At 43.9% G+C, this 24,381-nt stretch overlaps 1 protein-coding gene and 1 pseudogene across 1 annotated transcript; both read right to left on the bottom strand.

The window, feature by feature from the left end:
* Window positions 1-467: 467 nt before the first annotated feature.
* Window positions 468-1,621, bottom strand: LOC125524640 (putative glycine-rich cell wall structural protein 1). The gene is made up of 2 exons (XM_048689677.1): window positions 1,358-1,621; window positions 468-1,196 (listed from the first exon to the last, which is right to left on the bottom strand). Exons 1-2 carry the CDS (start codon window positions 1,455-1,457, stop codon window positions 739-741), a joined length of 558 nt encoding a protein of 185 aa, XP_048545634.1. The 5' UTR covers window positions 1,458-1,621; the 3' UTR covers window positions 468-738.
* A 16,737-nt stretch (window positions 1,622-18,358) lies between these two features.
* Window positions 18,359-19,288, bottom strand: LOC125524641 (annotated as a pseudogene).
* Window positions 19,289-24,381: the final 5,093 nt, after the last annotated feature.

Genomic DNA, 24,381 nt, shown 5'->3' with positions numbered 1-24,381 from the left:
GATTTGGAAAAAAAGTGAGGTGCTTTTGATCAAAGATGGCTATGATTTCCACTGTTTGTACTTATCAAATGGTGTACTTCGCTGGATCGTTCTCGGGCTCTTGGCCGTCGTGCCCTAACGGTGAATGATTCTATCCTTCAATGGTGGACCTCTTGGCAACTATCCATCCCACCAAAGCTTTCGCGAGGGCGTCAACTCGGCGGTGATTTCCTTGCTAAGGTGCATTTGACTTGAGCGGAGCCGGCATGTCTTCAAGCACACCTCTTTGCTCCCTTCGGCGGTAGTCGATAGAGTAATTGATCATTGTCGTGAGTGACGGACAGTAGGAAACAATACTTTAAGAAGAGTAGTACCATAAGTCCCTTGTTGTTGACCGTTCGGGCTGCCACCGTTGTTGGCGCCATGGGGCTACTCATCTAGATCATAGATTCTTTCTATCATAATACATAGGCACATATATCTCCTCATGTTCTAATAAAATACAATAATCAAAGACACTTACAATTTAAAAGATATCTTCTGTTTGATACATAAGATAAAAAATAACACAAGTTGGTTTGCTCGCCTGACTTCTCAACCTTACAGACCTTGCTCCTATTAATGGGAGCATAAGGAACAACTTTTATTTAACCACATCACATTTCAACAAAGATGCTTAGTTAAAACACAAACACATATCTAGTTGTTCTTTTCATAGTTCCAACCATTGTAACATCTTGGCTCTTGCACATACCCATATCAGGGATAGCCACCGCCACCAGATCCTCCGCCGTAACCTCCACCATATCCGCCACCACCACCGTATCCTCCACCTCCACCATATCCGCCGCCACCACCATATCCCCCACCAAAGCCGCTGCCAAATCCACCATTTCCATCGCCATTGCCATACCCGCCACCATATCCGGGTCCATAGCCTCCACCGCCGTAACCACGCCCATAACCGCCACCGTGCCCAGAATTGCCGTATCCTCCACCATACCCACCACCATTGTTTCCATAACCTCCATAGCCATAACCTCCGCCACCGTTTCCATATCCCCCACCATTACCGTATCCACCGGCGCCATACCCTCCACCGTTTCCATACCCTTCACCGTCTCTGTATCCTCCATCATGCTTGTTTCCACCTCCCCACTTCTCTTCCTTAGGCAGGTCCGACCCTCCTGCAGGTTTCACATTCTTCTCCTTGGACTCTGCATGAACACAATTCCTTAGTGAACATTGCATGAGGTAGGCAAGTAGTGAACATTGCTCGAGGTAGATAGGTAGCCGTGCATATATAGGATGAAGTATGAGTTGTGTAGTCTACTGTGTTAGTAAATACGTACTATAAGAGAGAGCATGTTTTACAAACCTTTAGCATCTGTAAGCTCTCTAGCACCCGCTACATCCTCGGAGAGAAGCAGGAGCGAGGCTAGTACGACACCAAGAAGAACTAGAGACTTGATCGCCATTGGCGATGATCAGTTTGATCGAGTTATAATAGCTAGCTTGGGGTGAGATGATATCGCTGCTAGAATTGCCGTACTTATAGAAGAGGCAAGACATGTATGCATGCACGCCTATGCCTATCTCCAATTTTAGAAGTTTCAACCTTCGATAACTCCATGCACCGCTATGGTTGGCTGTTAGCTAGGATATGATCAAACCGGGACCGAGCTTTGCTATATCTCGTTGTCACATTTGATTAGCTACCCCCACCCGCAGAGCGGGGCACTGACATTTATCCGTGGATTTACGTGTGATCGAGAGTGTAGAACCACTTGCTAACGAAGTAGAGATTGGCCACTTTTGTGCATCCGTGTATTAAATATTATCAGATTCATTGATCGACTATATCCTGGCTATTGATTCACTTGCTAACGTACAGTATAAAGACATTTTCAACACGGACCCTTAAAACACTGGCCTAAGTCTGGACGTAGCTGTTCGGACGCAGTGTGTCATCCAACATGATCAGTCGGGATATCCAAAATTCTAAAAACTGGACGCGAACCAGGGGATCTTTGCCGACATCCAGACCTCTGTCACGTACATGTCTGACACCCAGACCCACCCAAAAACCGAGCCCGCGCCCGCTGCCTCTCCCGCACGAAGTAGTTGCTGCACATTCATGCCGGTCAGCACAGCTCTAGAGCGTTTTCTTTACATTAATGCTGGCTCAGAACGGAAGCGACCTCTCATTGGAGTCAACATTGAAGCGGCATGCTGGGCAAGAGGGACACTCGGTCTCCATGCATGTTCCAGAGATGTGTGACCGGACATGACTGGAACAATGTAGGAGAGACTCTCGACGGAGCATTCAAACCGGCTCCAGTCCGTCCGCCTGCCGGCATTAAACAAGAGGGGCGACCGAGAAACCCACTCTGGCGCCCGCATTGATACAACCCGCCGCTTGGCCTGGCCGATACCCAAATGCCGCCTCCTTGACCGGCACGACCCACTCCACAACACATCCACATCCGCCATGATCGTGAGCTCTAGAGCGATGTGGGAGAGTCTCTAGACGAAGCAAAAGCAGGAGTTGGCCGGCATTGCGACCGACTGGCAGGCCCATCATGTGTGGCGGACTGAGGTTGGCTTGCGGGCAAGCGCACCGGAGGTCAGCGGCGAGACGACGGAGTAGGCATCCGACGATGAGCCGGCGCCCCCGCCCGCGTAGACGCACTTCAACACCGTCATGGTGGAAAAGCAGCTGGAGGACCAACACTACAACCTCCGTCTCCTCAACGAGCACTTGCTCGTGGAGGGACAAATCGCCGGCGAGCAGGAAAACGACGATGTCGTCGTGGCCATGGTCACGAAGGATATGGGCTTCCTTGATGAGCAGTGGGCGTTGTACCAGTCCATGCACAGCGCCTGCGACATTCGCCACAAGCGATAGCAGCTGCGTATCTTATGGGTGAAGAGGGACACTCTATTCATGAAGATCGGTGTGGAGGCAAACAAAGAGGAGCCGTAGACGACAACGGATGTCGCAAGCTTCCTATCGGATGCACCGCCCACGCGGTTTGCTTTTCGCCGCAACGATCATGAGGTCGGTCCGTCTATAGCCGGCGTCAAAGACACGACGAACTACATTGAGGAAGAGAAGTACATGGGACATGGGAACGCTTGGTGTCTCATGTGGGTTGTGCCCCCACGTCTTATTATTCCCTTCTCGCAGCTTCACTTCCTAGGGCTCATGGCCGGTGAGCTTGCCGAATATGGGGAAGATAGGAAATGGGACACGGCCACCGCCATGGCCGCGAACATTTACACAAGGTTAAAAAAGTGTCGTGCGCTTTTGGTTAGTTGAAATATGTCAAAAATTTAATGAATCGGTTTTGTTTAAATGAAAATTGTCCAATTTGCATGAAATTTTCCTGGTTTGTTCCAATTTCCTTTGAAATGTGTCTAGACGTTTGATAGGGTTGAATAGCCGGCTCCCGTATCACTATCCACGGACCCTTCCAAAAATAGATAGTGTGTCTGTTTTAAAAGTCCGTGTTGGAGATGTCCTTATATAGAGGTATAAAATTATCTGCTTACACGTACACACTAAAGTGGCACCCATAGCTTTACCGTGAAAATGCTTATACTTTTTGCTTTTGGTACTCTAATGAACTAATTTAATTAGCTAATTAATTCATCTTCTTCATAACTACATATTGTGACCTTTTCATTAGTTCAATGAAACTGATCTAAATAATTTCTAAAAATAAACGACTATGCTCCCTTTACGGTTGACTCATTGGATGAGGACGAGGAGGACTATATGGCCCATGCGCAGCTCGCCGCCAAGCGTTCGAGTGAGGACTACTTGGCATCACTTTTTCAGGTGGACCCACAGCTCTCCATGAGAACGACACTCTCCTCTAGTCCATCAAGGAAGAACGGGAGGTCAAGGCCAATCACTAGGAGAAGGCCCACCGTTGTGTCGAGAAACATAAGTATTTCACCGAGCTTGACAAGTTCGTCGACGAGATGAAGGAGAGCAATGACCCGTTGCCATGGATTCGGTCAACCGCCAATGATCACAAGGTGAGCCCCACTAGTAGGGGGAGGGGGGCTCTACCTGTCCCCTCCGACTCTGACTACTCGTTGCCCAGCTTCTCAGACTTCGATCTAGAGTAGAGCTCCATTACCAGAGTAATATAGCCAGATAGTTTGATATAGATGTAGTGTTGACGTAGTAGGTAATGCAGTGCATTAGTGAATGTACCATTTAATTAAGATTTGTATGATGTTAATGTGGTACTAATGTACCATGCTAGCTCTACTTGCACCGAAGTATTTATCAGTTCTTGTGCATATGATATGTGCCATGACAACTCGTTTTCCATGTTTCTTTTTATTTAAATTGTTTATTTCAAAGACATCAGGGATGGGAAAATTTTCTTGAATTTTTCCATGTTATTGTGATGATGATATTAATATGTGTTCTTTTGGTTATGTCTTTCTTATAAAAGGTGCTTCTTCAAGCATCAAGTGACTCGTGAAATCAATGAGGCTTTCTGGCAGTGGCGACCATGGCTACTCTTCCTCAAGTGGTTCTATACCCGCTGCCATGGAGGACCATGATATCTACACTCTTGACGAGGAGGAGGAGGAGGAGGTGCATGAGATGGTGTGTGAGGACGAGGAGGCGTCTGCCTCTAGCTCTATAGGTATGAAGAAGCGATCTGGATGTGGTTAGTCGGAGGTACCAAAGCTCATGCCTCTTGAGCACCGGCCTGTTGTTTGACCCTGCTGAGACAAGTAAATGATGTCCTTACAAGTTATTGGCATATAATATTTGAACACTGACATATGACATTCATTTTCATTGTGTAGTTAGTGGGAACTCGTTCAAGCGGCTTCACACCACCAGCAAGTGAACCACATCATTGGTGCTCTTCTGAAGGAGAACTTCCCTGACATGGACAAGCTGAATGACAAGGTGTAATCACCCCCATGATTCACTTGGGAGAAGTACAACGCTGCCTGGGATGACGAGTGTGACAACAAGTCCCATCGGATCTACCGAGGTATGCGGGTAGGTATATTCCACCCTGCATTGGTCCATATTCGATGCTTGGTAAATATTTAACTACTATTTGCAATGTTGTTGGAACACTTTACCTGCCAAGATGGGCACCTGGTTGAGGCACGCCTGATGGCAGAGAGAGCTTCCAAGAACCGTCTCTCTGACGTGAAGCACATTGTGTGATACACGACCGAGATGAGATGTCGCCCCCCGGAAGACGAGGGGAGGAAGATGAGTACTTATCGGTAAGTAACATCATTGCTTGGTACTACTTACATTAGTAGCTGCTTGTTTCTTCTATTAGTCATATGATGTATTTTGTCTAAGTAGCGGTGATGGAGCCATGGATCCCAGCTGATTGTTGGGCGACATTCATGGATATGTGGTGCGACCCTACGTGGCAGGTGCAGCACATTAGAAAAAGGGAGGAGCAACCGTGGATGAAGGGCCCGTCACACGTCCTGGGCGGCCTCACTCTGACAGTTCACCACCAAAAGATGGTATCTGTAACTCCAAGGTCAATTTTGTCTCTAGGTGCATATATGTTTATTAATCATGATCCTTTCTCTTGCAAGTGAGACAACACCATGGGTGCCACATTAGCATCATGCAGGCGTGGGCACATGGCCATAGGGGAAAGGGGGCCCAGGGTATTACAGTGACTCAACCAAGGAGAAGATGGATGCATACACAGTTGTGTACCGGGAGAAACATGGGTCCTTGGTTTATCCTCTGCAGTAGCCAGCCGATTAATAGTTGGTCATGAGGGTAGGAGGTGTGAAGAAGAGTGGTTGCCACCTTGTTTTCAAAGGTGCGGCCGCCACCTCCTCACATCCCAAACTATTTCAGATCCACTCACCGAGCCCAAGCTCAAGTTCCTCCATGAGGAGTCAATGATGACTCATTCGCGTGAGATTGCACGACTCCAGATTTGCACCTTTCATACCCATGTCTATATTCCTGAATTGCAACCTATATTTGGGCCACAAAGCTGGAAGGAGAAAGGATGAAAAAGGAGGAGGCCAACAAGGCCGCATAGGTGGCACGACCACGGGAAGAAGTGGCCGCAAGAGAGATGATCCAGGTAGAGTGATGACCCACAAGTATAGGGGATCTATCGTAGTCCTTTCGATAAGTAAGAGTGTCGAACCCAACGAGGAGCAGAAGGAAATGATAAGCGGTTTTCAGCAAGATATTCTCTGCAAGCACTGAAATTATAGGTAACAGATAGTTTTGTGATAAGATAATTTGTAACGAGAAACAAGTAATACAAGTAAATAAAGTGCAGCAAGGTGGCCCAATCCTTTTTGTAGCAAAGGAAAAGCCTGTACAAATTCTTATATAGAGAGAAGCGCTCCTGAGGACACATGGGAATATGATCAAGTTAGTTTTCATCACGATCATATGATTCACGTTCGGTACTTTGATAATCTGATATGTGGGTGGACCGGTGCTTGGGTACTGTCCTTACTTGGACAAGCATCCCACTTATGATTAACCTCTATTGCAAGCATCCGCAACTACAACAAAAGTATTAAGGTAAACCTAACCATAGCATGAAACATATGGATCCAAATCAGCCCCTTACGAAGAAATGCATAAACTAGGGTTTAAGCTTCTGTCACTCTAGCAACCCATCATCTACTTATTACTTCCCAATGCCTTCCTCTAGGCCCAAATAATGGTGAAGTGTCATGTAGTCGACGTTCACATAACACCACTAGAGGAGAGACAAGATACATCTCATCAAAATATCGAATGAATACCAAATTCACATGACTACTAATAGCAAGACTCCTCCCGTGTCCTCAGGAAAAAACGTAACTACTCACAAAGCATATTCATGTTCATAATCAGAGGAGTATTAATATGCATATAGGATCTGAACATATGATCTTCCACCAAATAAACCAACTAGCATCAACTACAAGGAGTAATTAACACTACTAGCAACCCACAGGTACCAATCCCGGACTTAGAGACAAGAATTGGATACAAGAGATGAACTAGGGTTTGAGAAGAGATGGTGATGGTGAAGATGTTGATGGAGATTGACCCCCTCCCGATGAGAGGATCGTTGGTGATGACGATGGCGATGATTTCCCCCTCCCGGAGGGAGGTTTCCCCGGCAGAACAGCTCCGCCGGAGCCCTAGATTGGTTCCGCCAAGGTTCCTCCTCGTGGCGGCGGAGTCTCGTCCCGAAAGCTGGCTTCTGATTTTTTTTTTCTCATCGAAAGACTCCATATAGTAGAAGATGGGCATCGGAGGGCCACCAGGGGGCCCACGAGGCAGGGGGCGCACCCCCCACCCTCGTGGGCAGGGTGTGCCCCCCCCCCTCCGGAACTTCTTGCGCTCGGTATTTTTTATATATTCTAAAAATGACTTCCGTGAAGTTTCAGGACTTTTGGAGCTGTGCAGAATAGGTCTCTAATATTTGCTCCTTTTACAGCCCAGAATCCCAGCTGCCGGCATTCTCCCTCTTTATGTAAACCTTATAAAATAAGAGAGAATAGGCATAAGTATTGTGACATAATGTGTAATAACAGCCCATAATGCAATAAATATCGATATAAAAGCATGATGCAAAATGGACGTATCAACTCCCCCAAGCTTAGACCTCGCTTGTCCTCAAGCGAAAGCCGAAATCGAAAAATATGTCCACATGTTTAGAGATAGAGGTGTCGATAAAAATAAAATACGGACATGAGGGCATCATGATCATTCTTAGAACAACAACTTATATAATTCTTGTCATATGATCTCTTATGCTAGAGTAACAATTAAATCACAATTTCAAGTATGAATCATAAACTTCATTGAAAACTAACAAACTATAATCTCAGCCATTGGAGCAATTGCAATTTATCATAATATAGGAAAGAGTCAATATAAGAGCTTTTCAGCAAGTCCACATACTCAACTATCATATAGTCTTTCACAATTGCTAACACTCACGCAATACTTATGGGTATGGAGTTTTAATTGGACACAGAGAAAGATAGGGGCTTATAGTTTTGCCTCCCAACATTTTACCTCAAGGGTAATGTCAACAATAATAGTTCATGAAATCTCACATCCAATTAGCCATATATACCAGGATCTTTCCAACATGTTGTGCTTGCCAAAAGATAAAATTTAAAAAGGAAGGGTGAAGATCACCATGACTCTTATAAAAGGTAGGAGATAAAAGTAAAAGATAGGCCCTTTGCAGAGGGAAGCAGAGGTTGTCATGCGCTTTTATGGTTGGATGCACAAAGTCTTAATGCGAAAGAACGTCACTTTATATTGCCACTTGTGATATGGACCTTTATTATGCATTCTGTCGCTTTTATTTCTTCCATATCACATGATCGTATAAAGCTTATTTTCTCCCACACTAATAAGTCATACATATTTAAAGAGAAATTTTTATTGCTTGCACCGATGACAACTTACTTGAGGGATCTTACTCAATCCATAAGTAGGTATGGTGGACTCTCATGGCAAAACTGGTTTAAGGGTGTTTGGAAGCACAAGTAGTATCTCTACTTGGTGCAATGAATTTGGCTAGCATGAGGGGGGAAAGGCAAGCTCAATTATGTTGGATGATCCATGACAATATAATTTATCTCAGATGTAAGAAAACATAACCCATTATGTTGTCTTCCTTGTCCAACGTAAACTCTTTAGCATGTCATATTTTAATGAGTGCTCACAATCATAAAAGATGTCCAAGATAGTATATTTATATGTGAAGACCTATCTTTCTTTATTACTTCTTATTAATTGCAACGATGACCAAAACTATGTTTGTCAATCTCTCAACAACTTTTATTCATCATACTCTTTCTATGTGAGCTCATTACTCTCCATAAGATCCATATGCTCTCTTTTATTTCTTTTTATTCTTTCTCTTTTATTTTATTCATTCAAGATCATGGCAAAACAATCAAGCCCTTGACTCAACACTAATCTTTATTATATATAGCTCACGGACTCGATTACGTAGAAGGATCATAAAGCAAAACTCACAACTAGATCATACTAAGAACTTTTATTCTACTAGATCAAAACATTATCAAAAGGATCGAACTAAGAAAAGCGGTAAAGGTAAAAGTGATGGTGATACGATACCGGGGCACTCCCCCAAGCTTGGCAGTTGCCAAGGGGAGTGCCCATACCCATGTGGTTATGTATCCTTTGTTGGTGAAGAAGATGTTGGTTTTGTTGATGGCGTAGGCTTGTCATCCTTCTTCCAAGGCATAGGCTCACCATAATAGAAGGATGATCGAGTCTCCTGAAACCTCAAATCTACAGCCAAACTCATCCTCTTGAATCTATATTCATACTCACAGTTTTGATTTTGCATGTCATAGATCTGGGCTTGGAGGTGCTCGAGTTTCTCATGAAGCTTGAAGATGGCCTCCCCAATGTCCTTGACATCCAGCTTGTGGTTATTGGTGAACTCCGTGATCATAATGTGATTGGAATCAAGTCCACGCTCCACCATCTCCTGGCACTTGAAAACTTCTTGCTCCAATGCCTCAAGCCTTGCCTCCGTGCTTCCGGTCTTCCTTGGTCCCTCAACATCGCGGATGTGCAACAACCCCTCACGCATCTCAATGGTTTGAGGGTGTTGCAGCAATTCCGCGAGGTAGGGGTTGATGAACTTATCGAAAAACTTGTCCTTGGGGGCACTTGAAGACGACATGACGACCTAGATCTGTCAGAAAAACAGCTCGAAACAAAGACGAGAGATATTTGCATGATACGGGAGTCAAAACCTCCGAGAGATTATATAATGAATTTTTACCGACCAAAATATGTAACGTGTAAGAAAACGGAGTCCGGAGAGCACACGAGGTGCCCACGAGGTAGGGGGCGCGCCCAGGGGGTAGGGTGTACCCTCCACCCTCGTGGAGCCCTCGTGTCCTTCCCGGACTGCTTCTTATTTTTCTATTTTTCTAAATATTCCAAAACGGAAGAAAATTGCCATTAGAACTGTTTTGGAGTCGGTTTACTTACCGTACCACATACCTATTCCTTTTCGGAGTCTGAAATGCTCCAGAAAGTGTCCCTTATGTATTCCTCTGGGGTTACGGTTGCAATAACATTGGTTTCAACATTTATAGGATTACCTAAGATATAATGTTTAATTCTTTGACCGTTCACCACCTTCGGATTTGTGCCTTCGAAGTTGTTGATTTTTATGGCACCGGAACGATAGACCTCCTCGATAACGTAAGGACCTTCCCATTTAGAGAGAAGTTTTCCTGCAAAAAATCTTAAATGAGAGTTGTATAACAATACATAATCACCTACATTAAAATCACGCTTTTGTATCCTTTTGTCATGCCATCTTTTAACTTTTTTCTTTAAACAATTTGGCATTCTCATAGGATTGGGTTCTCCATTCATCAGCTGAGCTAATGTCAAATAACCTCTTCTCACTGGCAAGTTTGAAATCATAATTGAGCTCTTTAATGGCCCAATATGCCTTATGTTCTAGCTCAAGAGGTAAATGACATGCTTTACCATAAACCATTTTATACGGAGACATACCCATAGGATTTTTATATGCATTTCTATAGGCCCATAAAGCATCATCAAGTTTCTTGGACCAATTATTTCTAGATCTATTAATAGTCTTTTGCAAAATTAATTTAAGCTTTCTGTTGCTCAATTCTACTTGACCACTAGACTATGGGTGATAAGGTGATGCAATTCTATGATTAACATCATACTTAGCAAGCATTTTACGGAAAAGCACCATGAATAAAATGTGAACCACCATCAGTCATTAAATATCTTGGGACTCCAAACCTCGGAAAATAACTTCTTTAAGCATCTTAATAGAGGTGTTATGATCAGCACTACTAGTTGGAATAGCTTCTACCCACTTAGTAACGTAATCAACAGCAACTAAAATATGTGTATATCCATTAGAGGCAGGAAAAGGTCCCATATAATCAAAGCCCCAAACATCAAATGGTTCAATAACAAGTGAATAATTCATAGGCATTTCTTGACGTCTACTAATATTACCAATTCTTTGACATTCATCACAAGATACAATAAACTTACGGGCATCCTTGAAGAGAGTAGGCCAATAAAAACCGATTGCAATACCTTGTGTGCAGTTCTATCTCCAGCATGGTGTCCTCCATAAGCCTCGGAGTGACACTTGCGTAGGATCTATTCCTGTTCATTCTCAGGTACACAACGTCTAATAACACCATCTACTCCTTTATAAAGATGTGGGTCATCCCAAAAGTAATGTCTCAAATCATAGATAAACTTTTTCTTTTGCTGGTATGTGAAACTAGGTGGTATAAATTTAGCAACAATATAATTAGCATAATCAGCATACCATGGAGCAGTACGAGAAGCATTTATGACATTTAATTATTCATCAGGAAAGATATCATCAATAGGTAGTGGGTCATCAAGAACATTCTCTAGACTAGACAAGTTGTCTGCAACGGGGTTCTCAGCTCCCTTTCTATCAATAATATGCAAATCAAATTCTTGTAGCAAGAGAACCCATCTAATAAGTCTAGGTTTAGCATCTTTCTTTTCCATAAGATATTTAATCGCAGCATGATCCGTGTGAATAGTTACTTTAGAATCAACAATATAAGGTCTGAACTTATCACAAGCGAATACAACTGCCAAAAATTCTTTTTCAGTAGTAGCATAATTTCTCTGAGCATTGTCTAGAGTTTTACTAGCATATTGAATAACATTTAATTTCTTATCAACTCTTTGCCCTAGAACAGCACCTACAGCATAATCACTAGCATCACACATAATTTCAAAGGGTAAATTCCAATCAGGTGGCTGAACAATAGGTGCAGAGATTAAAACTTTCTTAAGTATTTCAAATGCTTCTACGCAATCATCATCAAAAACAAATGGTATATCTTTTTGTAATAAATTAGTCAGAGGCCGAGAAATTTTTGAGAAGTCCTTAATGAACCTCCTATAAAAATCGGCGTGACCAAGGAAACTTCTTATACCTTTGATGTCCTTGGGACATGGCATCTTTTCAATAGCATCAACCTTAGCTTTATCAACTTCAATACCTCTTTCAGAAATTTTATGCCCCAAGACAATACCTTCATTAACCATGGAGTGGCACTTCTCCCAATTCAAGACAAGGTTAGTTTCCTCACATCTCTGCAAAACTCGATCAAGGTTGCTTAAGAAATCATCAAAAGAGGATCCATAGATGGAGAAATCGTCCATGAAAACCTCACAAATATTTTCACAAAAGTCAAAGAATATAGCCATCGCGCATATTTGAAAGGTAGCAGGTGCATTACATAAACCAAAAGGCATACGTCTATAAGTAAAAGTACCGAACGGGCAAGTAAAAGTGGTCTTAGATTGATCATCAGCTGACACAGGTATTTGAGAGAAACCAGAATAACCATCTAGAAAGCAAAAATGTGTATATTTGGATAATCTTTCTAGCATTTGATCAATAAAAGGTAAGGAATAATGATCTTTTTAGTAGCCTTATTTAATTTGCGGAAATCAATTACCATCCTATAACCTGTAATAATTCTTTGCGGAATTAATTCATCTTTATCATTAGAAACAACAGTAATACCTCCCTTTTTAGGGACATAATGGACATGACTTACCCACTGACTATCAGCAACGGGATAAATTATACCTGCCTCAAGGAGCTTTAGTATTTCCTTTCTTACCACTTCTTTCATCTTAGGATTCAGCCGTCGTTGGTGATCACGAACTGGTTTGGCATCTTTCTCCAAATTTATTTTGTGTTGACATAGTGTGGGACTAATGCCCTTAAGATCATCGAGAGTATATCCAATAGCAGCACGGTACTTCTTCAGAGTTTTCAATAATCTCTCTTCTTCATGCTCTGAAAGGTTAGCACTAATAATAACAGGATATATCTTTTTTGTCATCAAGATAAGCATATTTAAGAGTATCAGGTAACGGTTTGAGCTCAAACATGGGATCACCCTTGGGTGGAGGAGGATCCCGTAGGATTTCGACAGGCAAATTGTGTTTCAGGATGGGTTCCTGTTTAAAGAACACTTCATCTATTTCCCTTCTTTCATTCATAAACATATCATTTTCATGGTCTAACAAATATTGTTCTAAAGGATCACTAGGAGGCACGGCAATAGAAGCAAGACCAATAATTTCATCTTTACTAGGCAATTCCTCTTCACGGTGTTGTCTACGAAATTTAGAGAAATTAAATTCATGAGACATATCACCTAAATCAATAGTAACAACATCCTTTTCGCAATCTATCTTAGCATTAAATGTGTTCAAGAAGGGTCTACCAAATATAATGGGACAAAAGCTATCTTGTGGGGAACCAAGAACAATAAAATCAGCAAGATATTTAGTTTTCCCACACAAGACTTCAACATCTCTAACAATTCCAATTGGTGAAATAGTATCTCTATTGGCAAGTTTAATGGTGACATCAATATCTTCTATCTCAGCAGGTGCAATATCATGCATAATTTCTTTGTATAAGTCATGAGGTATATCACTAGCACTGGCACCCATATCACATAAGCCATGATAACAATGATCTCCTATTTATCAGAAATAACATGAATGCCTACCACAGGTCAATGTTTATCTTTAGCACAAGGTTTAGCAATTCTAGCAGTTTCATCACGGAAATGAATAACATGCCCATCAATATTATAAGACAAGAGATCTTTAACAATAGCAATATTAGGTTCAACTTTAATTTGCTCAGGAGGTGTATAGGTTCTAATATTGCTTTTACGAACCACAATTGAAGCTTTAGCATGATCTTTTATCCTAACAGGAAAAGGTGGTTTCTCAACATAAGCAGTAGGAACAATAGGATCTTTATAAGTGACAGTCTTTTCTTCAACTTTAATAGGTGCAACTACTTTTACTTCTATGGGAGGATGATATTTAAATCACTTCTCCCTAGGGAGATCAACATGAGTAGCAAAAGATTCACAGAAAGAAGCTACTATTTCCGAGTCAAGTCCATATTTAGTGCTAAATTTATGGAAAACATCGGTATCCATAAAAAATTTAACACAATCAAACTTAGGTGTCATACCTGACTCCTTACCTTCGTCGAGGTCCCAATCTTCAGAGTTGCGTTTAATTCTTTCCAATAAATCCCATTTGAATTCAATAGTCTTCATCATAAAAGAGCCAGCACAAGAAGTATCGAGCATGGTGCGATTGCTATCAGAAAGCCGAGCATATAAATTCTGAATAATTATTTCTCTTGAGAGCTCATGATTAGGGCATGAATATAACATTGATTTAAGCCTCCCCCAAGCTTGAGCGATGCTTTCTCCTTCGCGAGGCCAAAAATTATATATATAATTGCGATCATGATGAACAAGATGCATAGGATAAAACTTCTGATGAAATTCCAATTTCAATCGTTTGTAGTTCCATGATCACATATCATCACATAGCCTATACCATGTCAATGCATCTCCATTCAAAGATAAAGGGAAGACCTCTTCTTAATAACATCCTCGGGCACACCTACAAGCTTAAATAATCCACAAACTTCATCCACGTATATTAGGTGCTCATCAGGATGCATTGTTTCGTCTCCTGCAAAAGGATTAGCTAGCAGTTTTTCTATCATACCCGAAGGATACTCATAAGGAATTTCATTTTCAATAGGTTCGGTAGGTTGAGGAGCAACTCTTTGCTCTACTGGTCGGGGTGAAGATACCCCGAACAAGCCCCTCAGAGGATTACTTTCCATAGTAACAAGTGATAGTAAATTTCAGCACACTATATAAATTTTTTCTTACCAAATTCCACCTACCAAAGGCGCTTCACTCCCCGGCAACGGCGCCAGAAAAGAGTCTTGATGACCCACAAGTATAGGGGATCTATCGTAGTCCTTTCGATAAGTAAGAGTGTCGAACCCAACAAGGAGCAGAAGGAAATGATAAGAGGTTTTCAGCAAGGTAATCTCTGCAAGCACCGAAATTATAGGTAACAGATAGTTTTGTGATAAGATAATTTGTAACGAGCAACAAGTAATAAAAGTAAATAAAGTGCAGCAAGGTGGCCCAGTCCTTTTTGTAGCAAAGGACAAGCCTAGACAAATTCTTATATAGAGAAAAGCGCTCCCGAGGACACATGGGAATATCATCAAGCTAGTTTTCATCACGATCATATGATTCGCGTTCGGTACTTTCATAATCTGATATGTGGGTGGACCGGTGCTTGGGTATTGTCCTTACTTGGACAAGAATCCCACTTATGATTAACCTCTATTGAAAGCACCCGCAACTACAACAAAAGTATTAAGGTAAACCTAACCATAGCATGAAACATATGAATCCAAATCAGCCCCTTACGAAGCAACGCATAAACTAGGGTTTAAGCTTCTGTCACTCTAGCAACCCATCGTCTACTTATTACTTTCCGATGCCTTCCTCTAGGCCCAAATAATGGTGAAGTGTCATGTAGTCGACATTCACATAACACCACTAGAGGAGAGACAACATACATCTCATCAAAATATCAAACGAATACCAAATTCACATGACTACTAATAGCAAGACTCCTCCCATGCCCTCGGGAACGAACGTAACTACTCACAAATCATATTCATGTTCATAATCAGAGGAGTATTAATATGCATATAGGATCTGAACATATGATCTTCCACCAAATAAACCAACTAGCATCAACTATAAGGAGTAATTAACACTACTAGCAACCCACAGGTACCAATCCCGGACTTAGAGACAAGAATTGGATACAAGAGATGAACTAGGGTTTGAGAAGAGATGGTGCTGGTGAAGATGTTGATGGAGATTGACCCCCTCTCGATGAGAGGATCGTTGGTGATGACAATGGCGATGATTTCCCCCTCTCGGAGGGAAGTTTCCCCGGCAGAATAGCTCCGCCGGAGCCCTAGATTGGTTCCGCCAAGGTTCCGCCTCGCGGCGGCGGAGTCTCGTCCCGAAAGCTGGCTTCTGATTTTTTTTCTCATCGAAAGACTCCATATAGCAGAAGATGGGCATCGGAGGGCCACCAGGGGGCCCGCGAGGCAGCGGGCGCGCCCCCCACCCTCGTGGGCAGGGTGTGCCCCCCCCCCCTCCGGAACTTCTTGCGCTTAGTATTTTTTATATATTCTGAAAATGACTTTCGTGAAGTTTCAGGACTTTTGGAGCTGTGCAGAATAGGTCTCTAATATTTGCTCCTTTTACAGCCCAGAATCCCAGCTGCCGGCATTCTCCCTCTTTATGTAAACCTTATAAAATAAGAGAGAATAGGCATAAGTATTGTGACATAATGTGTAATAATAGCCCATAATGCAATAAATATCGATATAAAAGCATGATGCAAAATGGACGTATGGGCGGCCTCACTCTAACAGTTCACCACCAAAAGATGGTATCTGCAACTCCAAGGTCAATTTTGTCTCTAGGTGCATATATGTTTATTAATCATGATCATTTCTCTTGCAAGTGAGACAACACCATGGGTGCCACATTAGCATCATGCAGGCGTGGGCACATGGCCATTGGGGAAAGGGGGCCCAGGGTATTACAATGACTCAACCAAGGAGAAGATGGATGCATACACAGTTGTGTACCGGGAGAAACATGGGTCCCTGGTTTATCCTCTGCAGTAGCCAGCCGATTCATAGTTGGTCATGAGGGTAGGAGGTGTGAAGAAGAGTGGTTGCCACCTCGTTTTCAAAGGTGCGGACGCCACCTCCTCACATCCCAAACTATTTCAGATCCACTCACCGAGCACAAGCTCAAGTTCCTCCATGAGGAGTCAATGATGACTCATTCGCGTGAGATTGCACGACTCCAGATTTGCACCTTTCATACCCATGTCTACATTCCTGAATTGCAACCTATATTTGGGCCACAAAGCTGGAAGGAGAAAGGATGAAAAAGGAGGAGGCCAACAAGGTCGCATAGGTGGCACGACCACGGGAAGAAGTGGCCGCAAGAGAGATGCTCCAGGTAGAGTTCAAGGTTACTAATTTCCCATGATAGCCACCAATATTAACCGATCATCCACTATAATACAAGGCTAACAAAGATAACTGTAGGCGCTTCATGGAAGTGTCAAGGCTATGAAGCATACCCCTCCTCCTCCACCACAATCACAAAGCCCGCGTCCACGGAGTTGATGTTTTCGAGAGGTCATGTTGATGAACTACTTTCAAACTTCCAATGTTTCTTATCTTATGTGTGACTTGTACTATGCTTGTGAACTTTATATGCTTTTGATATTGTTATGTGACTTGTTGGTATATGGACTAGTTGTAATTGTCATGGTAATCGACAAGTTGCTAGCTTGTGTGCATTATATGTGATGTATATGTGGTCCTAGCTAAGTTTTGAATGGCTTTACAAAAAATATTTTATTAAAAAAATACGTTTTACCGAGGGGTGAACTCGGCAAAGATCTCCTATACCGAGTACCATACTTGGTAGTAGTGGCGCCTGACTGTCTTTGTCAACTCCAACAGGTAATTTGGCGAGCTCCTAGTAAAGGTACTACCGGCAAAGATTTTTCACTGCTAAAAATTAGTATAGTTGTTTGCCGAGCGCCCCGACATTCAACAAAGCGGGTCACGTGTCAGAACCTGGGAACACCTTTAAACTATACCATGTTCCTTGTGAGAGAACTCGTCAAACGTTTGCTGTATGTAAAAAATGAATTTTGAAAATATTTGCTGAGTCGCTTGCATAGGGAATTCTACAAACATGTCCCGAAACACTCCATCTATGGAGTGCCGAAATGAATAGGTTCGAGAGCTTCCATTTCAATGTGTCTTTCCGGAAAAAAATTGGATCAAAATAATGGTACATGAAGAAGAAAAAATGCCGTCAACCACAGACGTTGTGCCACGTGGCTCCTGGTTGTTGAGTGCCATGTCACTAGCTCTCGGCAAGGTGTGTATTGGTTGAGTGTTTTGGCATCGCTGAGTATTTTTCCGACAGCTATCAGTAAACTGAAGCCTCTATCGAGTGCCCACGTTTGCCAAGTGTGGTGCTCGCGAAAGGTTTGGTTTACCGAGAACCCGTGATATGGAACTCCGCGGAGAGACCGAGACAGTTGGCAAACACCAATTTTTTCAGTAGTGTATATAGAGTCTATGTAAAATAGTTTGTGCCTAAAATATGGCCAGACAAGGAATATTGACTCTGAGACCACATCATGTAAACACACGTGGACATTCAGATGTCCACACGGATTCAAATCCAAATCTGATGTCATCAATGCATGTTCTAAAACTAGTTCTAGGACTAAACCAAGACTACACTTGGTGCACATATTAGTCTATTAATCATCTTATCATTAGTAACCAAAGCCCATCTAGAAAGCCAAACACTATCAATTCGAAAGGTATATTCTCTTTCATACATAGGAGACAACACAAGCCTAGCTTACTTGCTCGATTTCTCAACATTACACCTATATGTGAGCATAAGGACACATCTTTTATTCAAGCACATCACAGATCAACATAGATGTTTAGTTAAAACATATATACATATCTACTCATTCATTATGACCTCCTTCACCATAGCCGTCTCAAGGACAGCCGGCACCACCGGATCCTCCACCATAACCTCCTCCTCCACCATACCCGCCACCACCACCGTATCATCCACTTCCACCGTATCCACCGCCACCACCATATCCTCCACCAAAGCCGCCGCCAAATCCCCCACCGTTGCCTGGATGACCATAACCGCCTCCATATCTGGGTCCATAACCTCCACCGCCATAACCGCCACCATGCCTAGAATTTCCGTATCCTCCACCATACCCACCACCATTGTTTCTGTACCCCCCCATTTCCATAGCCTCCCCCATTGTTTTCATACCCTCCACCGTTACCATACCCCCCACCATTCCCATACCCTCCATAATGCTTGCTTCCACCTCCCCATTTCTCGTCCTTCAGGCCCGGCCCTCCTGCAGGTTTTACATTCTTCTCCTTGGACTCCGCATACATACAATCGCTTAGTGAACATTGCTTGAGGTACTGTACTATGTCCATGGAAATGACTTAATTTCTGTCTACTTTGTTATGAAATATTAGAGAGAGAGAGAGAGAGAGAGAGAGAGAGAGAGGGAAATATGTTTGACAAACCTTTAGCATCAAGGAGCTCTCTAGCATGTGCTACATCCTGAGAGAGAAGCAGGAGCGAGGCTATTACGACACCGAGAAGAACTAGAGACTTGACCGCCATTGCTGACGACCAGATTGATCGGGTTATAATAGCTAGCTTAGGATGAGATGATATCGCTGCTAGAATTGACGTATTTATAGACGACGCAAGGCATGCATGCACGTCTATGTCTATCTCGTGGACTTAATAGACGGGAGCGAAAGTTTCAACCTTCAATAACTTCATGTACCGCTACGGTTGGCTGTTAGCTAGGATATGATCGAACCGGTCCGAGCATTGGTATATCTCGTTGTCAGACTTGATTAGCTAGTGCCTCCCGGAACGGGGCATTGACATTTATCCGTGGCCTTGAGTACGTATGATCGAGAGTGTGTAGAACCACTTGGTAACCAAGATCAGCTAACAAAGTAGAGATTGTCTATCTCTGTGCGTCCTTGAATTAATTATCGGATTCATTGATCGATTGCATCCTGCTATATTGAATCGACCAATTTGCTTATGTACCGTGTTGTGTACGTATACAAAATATTTTTTTAACCCAGTACAAACGTAAGCACTCATAAATACGTGTATACACTTATTCATATGAATGCAGATACGCACATCCTACTCCTATGAGTATCTTCGAAAGACTAAGTCAGCATATCATCTTGAGATTTTACGAAGTCACCGTAGGTGTCTCATAGTCGACGGAAACACCTTCTCCGACTGAATGCGCATCACCGGAAATTTTAAAATAAATTCAGAATAAATGCGAACACCAGGACTTGAATCCTGGTGGGCTGGAAATACTGTTGTCCATCTAACCATCTAATCATAGGTTGGTTCGCACATATAAAATATCTGCTTACACACGCACACACTAAAATGGCACACGTAGATTTGGTGTGAATATACTTCAACATAAAATTACTCGTCGTGGTTTTAGTTTAAATTTGAACTAAAACCACGACGAGTAATTTGGAACGGAGGGAGTACTTACATGCACACACGCGCGCACAACGGTTGTTGAAGACCAGTGTTGTGGAGCAAAATTTATAAGTCACAACATATACCTTGCTATACGGAAACGTCACATTGCACATAATATAACGCCTTGACGAGACATACAGGGTGTCAAACCCAAGGAACTTTGTATGCTTGTTGAGCTTATTTTTCTGTGATTTGTTGATATATGGACAAATAATTGTTGTCGTAATTCATAAATTGATTTCTTTTGACCCTGAAACCGTAGAACAATTGTTCTACGGTATATTAGTTTACAAATTGATACTTCCTTCGTTTTAAAATAGATGATTCAATTTTATATTAACTTTAGTATATAGTTAGTATAAAATTGGGTCATCTATTTTGAAACGGAAAGAGTAGCTTATATGGATATATGCGATGGATATGTTGATGCCTGCCGATATGGCTGTAATACTCCCACCATGGAACTTATTTTGAAATGGGGGAGTATAATATAGAGCCGTCAACCACGGAAGGTCATGCCACGTGCCTCCGTTTTGCTGAGTGCTTTGTCTCCGGCTCTAGGCAAAGGACCTATTGGTCGAGTGTTTTGGGTTTGCCAAGCACTTTTCTGCTAGCTCTTGGCAAACTGGCGTGGATTTGCCGAGAACCCGTGATATGGAGCTTGGCCAAACACCACATCACTCGGCAAACATCAATTTTTCAACAAATTTGTTATTTCACATTTAGATTATGGAATAGTTATTTTATATTTTTTCGATAAAGGATGGATTTTGTTAACTCAAAATGAAGCATGAAGGAGATACAAACATACTGAACACACACCTGGCCTCTGCATAATTAGGATATACACAGCCAACACCAACACACAAAAACTCGCTGAAGAATTGCAAAGTCATGTAAGACCAAAGCTAAGCATGGGCAAGAAAAAAGAGAGGAAAAAGAACCCCGAACCAATCGGTTCCGTGATTGGCAAACTACAACAATAATCATATCCGCACCGACCATCTCATGACATCACATGAACGACGAAGTTCTTCAATAGCAACGCCTTCAGGAAGGTAGAGGCGCTTGATCGCCGCCATCACCAGATCCAATCACGGAAGGTCAGAATCTAGATTTTCACCTTGAAGAACCAGTCCGAGCATATGCAAACAATGCTTTCAACAAGGTAACAAAGTAAAAACCTCACCATTGCCAGATATAACTGACACAAGTCCGACCTAGGCTTTCACCTTGGAGCTCGAGACATGGCACTCGAATAGCACCACCATCAACGCCACTTATGTGTTGTCGCCACCACTTTTTCACGATCCAAACAACTACATGTGATGTAAGACTGCCGTTGCTGCATCCATTCCTCTGCGTCAAGTCATTGCGCGTAGTTTGCAACTCCCCACTGAAGACAACCACCAAATCTAGGGAGAGGACCCTCACAAAGACCTTTGATGGTTAGCGCAATCCGTATGGAGTCCGCCGCCACAGAGCGGAGTGACGTAGGTGATGGAGCCACATGATCTGCCATTGCAGATGACCCCAAGGCCATGGCAGCACCACCATCACGCCGGAGCCCCACTGGAGCAGCACCCCGACAGCCCAGCCGTCTTCATCACCGCGGATCTGGCGATGACAGCCCGTCCGGCACCAGCTCTGATAGAACGGGCAGATCGAGCAGACCACAAAGTGAATTGAATCCAACCACTCCACAGGAAGCTTCGGCACCTCCTCCGCCATACCGCCCATCCCCTCGCCATCCAGCAAGGCCTAGCCCATCGCCGCACGCGCTGCCGCAAGCCGACAATGCCGCACACGTTTGCAGCTGCGACCGGCACACATCACCTGTTGTATTGCCCACAACTCAGATCTAAGCTCGGGGAGCAGGCCGCCGTGGATCGATCCAGCGAGGATGAGGTTGCGGGCGTGCAGGCGGCCGAGAGCTGCGCAGATCGATCCAGCCACAGCGGGAACGACCTGACAGCCAAACAAGCACTGGCCGTAATGGAGTCGAGGAGGGGCGGAGCTTTCGTGGACCGACCTTGGAGATGGAGGGGAATGTGTCACCTTCTTTGAGGAGGCGCCTTCGCCGACGGTTCTGGTGGCGGCCTGGGCGGCTAGGGTTCGGACGCCCCGGTGTCGCCCTACGAGCGACACAGGAGCGGCTTAAATTCAGGTCTGTTTGATCAACGAAATTGCTATTTTTCATCCGGATGAAATTAATTGGACTTCATCCGTTTTTCCGAGCGCCCGATCTCTGTCACGAGATTCGTGCTTTTTTCCGTCCACTTTGACCCGTGCCAGTATGTCCTTCCTGTGGCAGCGCCTATTCCCTTCTCCTCGCAACTAGAACAGAGGAGAGAGAAGTCCGTCCCGTTAGGGTGACGGTTGGTGTCCTTTCCGTAGTTTACGGAGGCGATCCCGAGGGCGATTCCGTTCGGTGCCTGGGGTTCCTTTCATTCCGCCGCCGCCATCTGGTTCTTCGTCCGGGGGACCTTCGAGCACTCTAATTCCTCAAGCCATCCACCAAATCCTTCTGTGCGCTTCCCTAGGGCGCGCAGTCGTAAAACACCTGCTTCCTAGGAGGGGTTGGGGGGCGGTCAGGGGAGTGCAGCCATGGCAGTAGATGGTGTTGCGGGGTTAATGAAGGGTCTGAAACTTTCTGAGGAGGAGAGGAAGGGCGTCAAGGTGCGGCTGGTATCCAGGGAGAATGGCAAGGCGTCGATGCTGCAGGCAGTAGGCAAGGTCATCTCCGAAAAGTTAGCGCACCCAGACGCGATCTGCCTCTCACTAGGCAGGGTTTGGTGCACAATTAAGGGGATCGAGTGTAAGGAGATCGGAGTAAATCAGTTCCTCATCACTTTTCATCAAGAGTCTGGTAAGCGGAAGGCGATCGAAGATGGACCATGGATGTTTGATAAAGAAGTTGTGGTGGTGGAGGACTATGTACCGAGCAATAGGCCAGAAGATTATGCCCCTAACAATATCCCAATTTGGGTTAGGGTTTATAACCTTCCTCTTGGCATGATGAACATGGAATCAGCAGAGGACATCGGTAATACCATTGGAGTGTTTGTGGAGGCGGACACGGGTGCGGATGGAGTTGCAATCGGTAGATTTCTGAGGGTGAAGATAAGGATGCATATTGACAGACCTATTATGAGAGGTTTCACGCTTGCTGGGGAGGAGGAAGGGGTAGACAAACAAGGCAAAGGTGTAACACCCCGGATATGATTTACCCAATATGTAATCCAACTCTTGCCGTTTCCGGCGTTAAGTTATTTTATTTTCTCGGGTTCAGGTTTTGTCTCTCTGTGTGTTATTGTTGTCATGCATCTCATAGCATGTCATCATGTGCATTGCATTTGCATACGTGTTCATCTCATGCATCCGAGCATTTTCCCCGTTGTCCGTTTTGCATTCCGGCGCTCCGTTCTCCTCCGGTGGTCATTTCTAACTTTCTTTCGTGTGTGGGGATTAAACATTTCCGGATTGGACCGAGATTTGCCAAGCGGCCTTGGTTTACTACCGGTAGACCGCCTGTCAAGTTTCGTACCATTTGGACTTCGTTTGATGCTCCAACGGTTAACCGAGGGACCAAAAAGGCCTCGTGTGTGTTGCAGCCCAACAAACCTCCCAATTTGGCCAAAAACCCACCAAAACCCTCTCCATCATCTAGAGCGTTCGATCACGATCGCGTGGCCGAAAACCGCACCTCATTTGGACTCTCCTAGCTCCCTCTATCTATTTAAAGCCCCCTCCGAAATCCGGACTTTCTTCTCCCCCCCGAAACCCTAAAAATCCCGCGCCGGCCGGACATGTCCGCCCGGCGGACATCCCGCCGCCGCCCCGCGCAGTGACACGCGCACGGTTGCACCCGTGGACATCCGCGCCGCCCGCTCCCCGCCGCGGACCCCGAGCCCGTTCCTCCGTGTCTGTGTTTCAATTGGCACCTAGCTTGAGTCAATCGACCTCTACTTTTGCTATTTCGTGAATCTGGGCAGATGGTCTACTTGTTAGCGATTTTGCCGAGGATATTGTAGTTGATCCGTGCATGCTATGTTATTGTTCTTGCCATGTCTAGCTTGTATAATGTGTATTGTTGATGGGCGTATGCTTATATTGTCATGACTTGATCTGTAGTGAGTGCATCGAGCTTGTAAACATGCCTACTTGATATCTGATTTGCATGCTCCAGTTTTTCACGAAGTCTGTGATCTGATTATGTTTTTGCCATGT

Source organism: Triticum urartu, chromosome 7 (genome assembly GCF_003073215.2).
Source record: "Triticum urartu cultivar G1812 chromosome 7, Tu2.1, whole genome shotgun sequence".
NCBI lineage: Eukaryota > Viridiplantae > Streptophyta > Magnoliopsida > Poales > Poaceae > Triticum > Triticum urartu.
The sequence above is the reverse complement of the archived record's forward strand: the minus strand, read 5'-3'. Positions and strand labels throughout refer to the sequence as shown.